Below are 7,791 nucleotides of genomic sequence, written 5' to 3'. Positions count from 1 at the left end.
GGAAAGATGGAAAAAGAATGCGCTTGCGGGGAAGGGGGGAGGCATCTTTTAGTTGGAAGAAGAATGCTTTTTGGAAGGTATGGAGAAGGTTGTACATGAAGGGAAGGAATTAAACCTTGCCAAGTGCTTTGTGTGGACTTTTTTCTCTGTTGACTTTCACGGTAGTTTCTTGTCTTCTCAACTCCCATGAGATAATTATAATACGGACATTTACATTTTATAGATGAGAAGACTGAAAGAAAGATTAAACAACCTGTCCAAGCTCATGGTAGTTAGGAGAGAACACAGAGTGGAACCTAAGAATGTCTCACCCCAGCAGCTCTCAGCTCTCCTGTGATGCTTCAGGAGGGCCTCAGGATCTTACATTCTCACTCAACTTAGCAAATTCTCCAGCCTTTGTTTATATAGTAAAAGATCAGGCCTCCTCGTTTTAGTTGCCGATTTTAGTGTGAGTGCATGTATAGTATATAAGAGGATTAAAGAATATTTGTATCTGTGGAGAAAGCCCTATCCGTGCTCTAGGGTAGTACTTCTTAAACTTTAATATGCATATGAGTTACTTGGACATCTTTTATTTTTTAAAAAAATATATTTTGTATTGATTTCAGAGAGGAAGGGAGAGGGAGAGAGACATAGAAACATCAATGATGAGAGAGTCATCGATTGGTTGCCTCCTGCAGGCCTCCCACTGGGGACCAAGTCGCAACCCAGGCATGTACCCTTGACCGGAATCAAACCTGGGACCCTTCAGTCTGCAGGCCGACGTTCTATCCACTGAGCCAAACCAGTTAGGGCAAAATGCAGATTTTGATGGATAGTCTGGGCTGGGGGCCTGAGGTTCCTTTCTAGCAAGCTCCTTGGCATAAGGATGTTGGGAGTCTCTGGATAAGGCCCTGGGAAGCGTTGACAGTTAATCCAGTAAGGGCTTTCTTTCCCAAGCAGAGTTCTTTGGTGGGGTCTTTTCCTGGCCACTCAAACCTCTGTCTTTTCCCATCGTAGGTGGCCCTGGGGTCCAGCTCTGCATCAGTGATGTCCTCCCTATCCTGGCCAAGGTGCTTCATGGCCACAAGGCAGAGCCCCTGCATCTGTGCCACCGGCTGGACAAGGAAACTACAGGCGTCATGGTGTTGGCTCGGGACAAGGAGGTGGCACACCAGGTCCAAGAGCTGTTTAGAACCCGTCAGGTGGTGAAGAAGTACTGGTATGGAGCCCGCTGATAGCGGTAGAGGCGGTAGATGTGAAGGCATCCCTTTCTTCTATTTGTGCATTCGTACAGCAGCCACTCCTGTTAACAGGAGGCAGTGTGCTAGGACCTGTAGGCATTGGAAAGGTGTAGGAAGCAGACTTAGTGCTCTGATAGAGTAGTCGCTCCTAATAATGGCTATACGTGAAGACCATTGAAAATTAATTTATACAAGTAATACATGATTTCTGCGGTCAAATAGTCAAATGACAAAAATAAAGCAAAGAACTCCCGGAGAATCCATCCACTCTGTCATTTCTGTCCCTTCCCTTGGGGCAGTTTGCTTTTTATTCCTCCCGTCCTGTATCAACATATTTATGTATATGTGTGTAGTATATACAGTATGTATGTATGTGTATCTACACACACACACACACACACACACGTATGTGCGCATGGGTATATCACATTGTACGACGTACATTGTACTTTCTTTTCCCACTTAACTCTGTGTCTTGGGGATCTTTCCATGTTAGTGCATACAGGGTTCCCTCAGTTTTTAATAGAAGAAAGATACAGGAGCAAAAATGAAAGCTACTCCTGTCCCCCATCTACTCGGTTTCCTTTCCCAGAGGCAGTCTCTATTGCTAGAGTCCTGAATGGACTGCCCGAGTTCACGGGGCATGGAGAAGCGTGTTACTGTGTGGCAGCGCATTTCGCATTGCTTGCATCCCGCCCTTCTCACGGGGACAGTGTATCTCGGAGAGCGTTTTGTGCTTTTAGACCTGGCTCCTCTATGGCTCTATCGTATTCCATGGTGTGGACACACCATCATTTCCTCATTGCAGATGTTTAGGTAATGTCCCACTTTTCAGACCTTTTGCGGAGAATATGTGAGTATATCTTCAGGACAAATTCCTAGAAATGGAATTGCTGAGTGGAAGGTACATACAGTTTAAAATTTGAATACTTAACTATCCAAATTGCTCTCCAAAATGGGTTTGTCAGTTTCCACTCTCTCCCCCAGGGGTGAGTGTTCACCTCCTCTCTTGTCTGACCAAAGCGTTTTTAAAAGGATTACCACTCAGATGGGTAAAAAACAAAAATTTTTTTTAAGGGTGTTTTATTTTCAGTTTTTATTGTTGGCAGTATTACAGAAACCCCCCATTTTCTCCCACTTGGACCCCGTCCACCCTGACCCCACCCCACCCCAGGCCTTCACCACCCTATTGTCTGTTGACTGTCTTTCGTGTTTATTGTCTATTTTGAGTTTCCCTTTCTGTAAACAGACTTTATTTCTTTTGCTCACTTTCTGTTGGGTTGTTTATTATTTTCTACTTGATTTGTAAGTATTCTTTTTGGGTGAGATAATGCATGTGAAGTGTTTAACACAGTACCGAGCTCATAGGAAAAGCTGAAAGATGGAAAACCAAGACTATTATTATGTATGCAAATAATCAAAATAAAAGTCTATAAAAAACTGCTATATTCTTTGTGAAAATCGTCCATGAAAGTTCAGAATGGGTAACCATTCTCAGTAATAGGCTTCACAGAAGAGTTGAAATCAATTAATTGGGTCTTGATGAATGAATAGGATTTGATCGACAAGGTGAAGAAAGGTGTTGTAGATTGTGGGAATGGCAGGCACAAAGGAGTGAGGCATACAGTCCAGTCGGGTGATGAGTGGTGGCAGATAGAGCTGGGAAGGTAGGCCAGAAGGTGCAGGAAGTAGAAGTTGCAAGTAGAACATAGGAGGAACCATTGGCTAGCTTTTGCCGGTAGCAACTTGTTATATTATAGCGACTTGTTTGACTCTTCTTACTAGACTGTGAGTTCCGTGGGAGCAGGGACTTCTGTCTTGTTCATCTGCATAGAATTAGTACCTGTCTGAATCAGGGCCTGTTCACATTCGGGGAATACTCACCGACTGGGCGTTTTTGAGCAGTGATGTTAGGTCACCAGAAAGGATGCTCTGGTAGTTACAACTCAGGCTTAAGTGGGATGACGTGTCACAGCCGCCCCGACGGTTGTCAGCCTGAAGTGGGCGTCCAGGATGTGAAATGTGTCTGAGTGGGCTTTGCCTCCTTGGTCAGTGACTCCGGGGTAGGCCACCTAGAACCAGGGGACTCCTGTGATTGCCCTGGAAGAGGCTTGAGCGTCAGGACAGATTAAATAGCCCTCTGTCGGACTGTGACCATGACCGTGACCGTGACCGTGACGTGGCGGGGAGAGGCCTCCGACAGACTGATCAGGAGGACTTACTGAGTGTGGCTGTGGTTTCCGGGACTTCTTTGCGCACAGTTCCTCCCTGTCTTATCTGCCTGGCAAAACAGGCAGGAATGGGCCTGCAAGTTTTTCATTCAGCTCATTTATTTGTTTCATATGCAATCAGAACTTACCACCTTTTATTATTTACACAAAAGAGGATACGAAAACCACACTAATTTTACTTTAAACTGTACGTACTCGTTTTTAAAGGCTGGCATGAAAGACCATGTTATCGGTATAATATTTTTCTGTTTCCCCTCCCCATATATTCTACAATGAACATACGTTCCTTGAGGACTAAAAGAGCTATGCTGTAAGAAGAGTATCAAGCTCTCAGGCCAAGCCCTCTACCACGAGATGGTTTGGGCCCCTCTGATCTTAGGCACGGACCGCAGCAGGTCCGCTGTGCAGACCTCCAAGCAGCCAAATCCAAGGAATGCCTCGCTCGCTCTTGTGTCCCCCCAGGGCCATCACCGTGCGCGTCCCCGTGCCCTCAGCAGGCGTCGTGGATATCCCCATCGTGGAGAAGGAGGTGCAAGGGCAGCAGCAGCACCACAAGGTGGGTGAGCCGCCTCCCGGGAGGACAGGTTTTCTGCTTGTCCGTTGAAATCACATCTGGATTTCTTTGGCTTCAGATGACGCTGTCCCCAAGCTACCGCATGGACAATGGGAAGATGGTGAGAATGCGGACCAGCCGGAGCGCGCACGTGGCTGTGACGCAGTACCAGGTGCTGAGCAGCACCGTCTCCTCGGCCCTGTTGGAGCTCCATCCTGTTACTGGTGAGGGTGCTGCCATTCCACGGTGGGAGGCGCCGCTGTCCTGCAGGGTTCCCAGTGCTGCTGGGCTCTGCCCTTCTGAGCAGCTGGTATTGTGGGGGTAGAATTGCAGCTGACTTGTTGGAGAGGCTGGGAGCTCCAGGAGAGATAATAGTTAAAAACAGTAGGTAGCTGTCTGGCTGGCGTGGCTCAGTGGTTGAGCATCGACCTATGAACCAGGAGATCAGGGTTCGATTCCCGGTCAGGGCACATACCTGGGTTGTGGGCTCGATCCCTAGTGCAGGAGGCAGCCGATCAGTGATTTTCTCTCATCAATGATGTTTCTATCTCTCCCTCTCCCGTCCTCTCGGAAATCAATAAAAGTATATATTAAAAAACAGACAATAAGAAGCAACAACAGTAGATAGCAATGAGATATAAATAGTTTGTTTACACTTATTTAAAATAGTGCCAAGTGGTTCCTCAAAAAAATTAAGCATAGAATTACCATGTGATCCAGCAATTCTACCCCTGGGTATACATCCAAAAGAATTGAAAGCAGGGATTCAAAAGATGCTTGCACACCAATGTTCCTAGCAGCACTATTCACAGTAGCCAAAATGAAAGCATCCCAGATGTCCACTGACAGATGAATGGATGAACAATGTGGTATATCCACACAGTGGAATATTATACAGCCCTAAAAAGGAAGGAAATGCTGACACGTGCTGCAACAAGGAGGGACCTTGAGGGCAATATGCTGAGTGAAATAAGCCAGGCACAAAAGGACAAATATTGTATGACTAGAGGCCTAGTGCACGAATTCATGCACGGGTGGGGCCGTCTCTCCCAGTCCCGATTGGGGCAGCTGGCCGGGGGGAGGGGCTGCGGGAGGTTGGCCGGCTGCAGGAGGTTGGCTATGGGAGCGCACTGATTACCAGGGGGCAGCTCCTGCATTGAGCGTCTGTCCCCTGGTGGTCAGTGCGCATCATAGCGATCGGTCAACCAGTCGTAACGGTTGCTTAGGCTCTTATATATATAGATTCCAGTGATATGAGATACCTAGAGTAGTCAACCTAATAGAGGCATGGTGGTTCCAGGGGCTGGAGGGAGGAGGAGATGGGAAGCTAGTGTTTAATGGGTACATTTGCAGTTTAGGACGATGCAAAATTTCTGAGATGGATGGTAGTGCTGGTTGTACAACAGTGTGAATATACTTATGGCCACTAAGCTGTACACTTAAAAGTGTTCAAATGGTAACTTTTATGTTATATATATTTTGCCACAATAAAAAAAAAAGTAAGATAATACTATTGTGTTATATAATAAAATTATTTTTTGAAAACCCCAGCATGGCAAAGATAGGCACCAAGTTGATGCTAATGGCTGTCTGTGGCAGAAAGGGGACAGTGAGGGGGAGGGGAAATTGCAGTATTTATAATGTTTACTTCCTAATAGATTATAGGTTGTTAATACTGTTCTTTATACTTGAATGTAGTTGGGGCTTTGCCAGCTTACTGTGCTTTGAGTTAATGGATTAGAAGCAGATGCTGCCGGGGCACTGTTTCTGTTGCCACTCACAAGTCTCTCTCTCTTTTTCTTAAAGGGGTAAAACATCAGCTTCGCGTTCACCTGTCTTTTGGATTGGATTGCCCAATCCTTGGCGATCACAAGTACTCGGACTGGAATAAGTTGGCCCCCCAGGTAACATGGGTTTGACCCGAATTGTAGCCGACTATGGGGCAGAACTTGGGCCTCCCCGTGCGAAACCCCTGGTGAGTCACAGCAGGACGTACCGAGGGGCGCCAGACGTGGCAGCACCAGTTACCGGCGTAGGGAGAACAGGAGCAGCCCGCTGCTGCCCTCATGCCCCTCAGGGCTTCAGCAAACCTTTCTGCTGCGTGATTTGTCTCAGATTTTGGGTTTTTTAAAAACAACATATATTTTTAATGGTTTCAGAGAGGAAGGAAGAGGGAGAGAGAGATAGAAACATCAACGATGAGAGAGAATCATTGATTGGCTGTCTCCCCCAGGCCCCACACTGGAGATCAAGCTTGCAACCTGGTCATATGCCCCAACTGGGAATCGAACCGTGACCTCTTGGTTCATAGGTCGACGCTCAGCCCCTGAGCCACGCCGGCCGGGCAGGTCTCCGGTTTTGTTAGGAGGCTGTGGGGAAAGGAGGCTCTCTCAAGGCTCGTAGTCACCTTTCATGCTGCTGAAGAGCATGCTGGGAGCTTCTTGTCTTGGTGCCCAGCCCATTCCGTGGAGGGCAGAGAACTGGCCATTCGGGCCTCCCTGCTGTGGCGGGGTGCTCCTACCTGGGTCCCCAGCCCTTCCTGTTGGTGCTTCTGCGGCAGGCTGCCATGCTGCCTCTCCCGAGGGTGCTCCTGTCCCGGCCTCCAGTGCCAGGCTTCTGACCTGCATTGGGTCAAGGGTGCACTGTTGCTGGCGCCGCTCTCACAAGGCCTCTGTTCTTTGTGCAGAAGCTGTCTGCCGGCACTCTGCGGAAGCTGGGGCTGCCACAGTCGAAGGCCCGCCACCTCCCTCTGCACCTGCATGCCCGCCAGCTCGTCCTGCCTGCCCTGGGGTCCAGGAATGAGGAGCTCAGCTTGGTCTGCAGGCTCCCTCGCTACTTTGTACGCTCTCTGAGCCGCCTGGGCTTAGAGCTGCCGAGTCAGGATCCAGACGAGCAACAAAGCTGAGCCTCTGGGAGCTCAGGGGAGACAGCTGGGCCCCTGGGAGCTCCGGGGAGACAGCTGGACAGTGCGCACTGGCCCTGAATTCTTCCCTTTGTTGAATGGACGTGGCTGACTTCTCCCATGGGACAGACTCCAGAAGAGCCAAGTGAGGAGTTGAAGGACCCCAGCTGCTCACGGCTTTTACTGGAAACTGAAGTGTATTTTCTGCTATTGGGCCACATTCTGGGAAAGCCTGTGGGAAGTCTCCCTGCCTCGGGGTCATCTTGCCAAAATGGAAGAGAGCCCAGGACCAGGCAGGTGGGGTCAGTAATTGGAAACGGAGAACTGCAGCGCAGAACCTGTGAGCAGGCACTTTTCACCCAACAATAAAGCTCTTGGTCCACCAGGAAGGCTCCTGTGGTTAGAAAGCGTGTGGTTGGTGCTGATGGACGGAGAAATTCAGAAGCGGCCCGTCACTGTCTTCGTGGAGCTGCGGGACATGAGCAAGCCCTTCTGCTCCGTTTTCCGTCTCAGGTTTTGTAGACACAGAATTCAGGGATTCCCTCCAGCCCCAGCCTGTGAGCCGTGCTTCACCAGTGGTCGTGGGGCCTGGGACGGGTGCGTGACAGCAGGAAAGCGGATAGAAATGCAGGCAGATAACAGGAAGGAGTGGCGTGGGCAGGTGTACACGTGGCGAGGGCACACACGCTGTCTGAAGAGCGCATTTGATGGCTCCGTCTGGGTGTGGCTGTGTGGGAACAGCTGTTAAAATTATTTTCAGAATCAGGAAATCCAGATGTTTATGTGAAATCTCCCCATATGTTGCTAACTAAAGCAATTTAAAAAAATATTTTTATTGATTTCAGAGAGAAAGAGAGAGAAACATAAATGATGAGAGAGGAA

General features: G+C 48.6%; 1 protein-coding gene across 1 annotated transcript; it reads left to right on the top strand.

Moving 5' to 3' along the window:
- Positions 1 to 942: 942 nt before the first annotated feature.
- Positions 943 to 7,298, top strand: LOC102424707 (mitochondrial RNA pseudouridine synthase RPUSD4-like; the record flags this gene model as incomplete). Its single annotated transcript, XM_014450693.1, is given in 6 exon segments — positions 943 to 1,201; positions 3,917 to 4,010; positions 4,087 to 4,231; positions 5,814 to 5,911; positions 6,694 to 6,899; positions 6,901 to 7,298. Coding segments are annotated over 6 exon segments (923 nt in total), but the record flags the coding sequence as incomplete, so codon positions are not given.
- Between the last annotated feature and the right edge of the window lie 493 nt (positions 7,299 to 7,791).

The sequence above is a fragment of the Myotis lucifugus genome, unplaced genomic scaffold, assembly GCF_000147115.1.
Source record: "Myotis lucifugus unplaced genomic scaffold, Myoluc2.0 scaffold_3246, whole genome shotgun sequence".
NCBI classification, from domain to species: domain Eukaryota; kingdom Metazoa; phylum Chordata; class Mammalia; order Chiroptera; family Vespertilionidae; genus Myotis; species Myotis lucifugus.
Note: the sequence above shows the minus strand (reverse complement) of the source record. Positions and strands in the feature narration are given on the sequence as shown.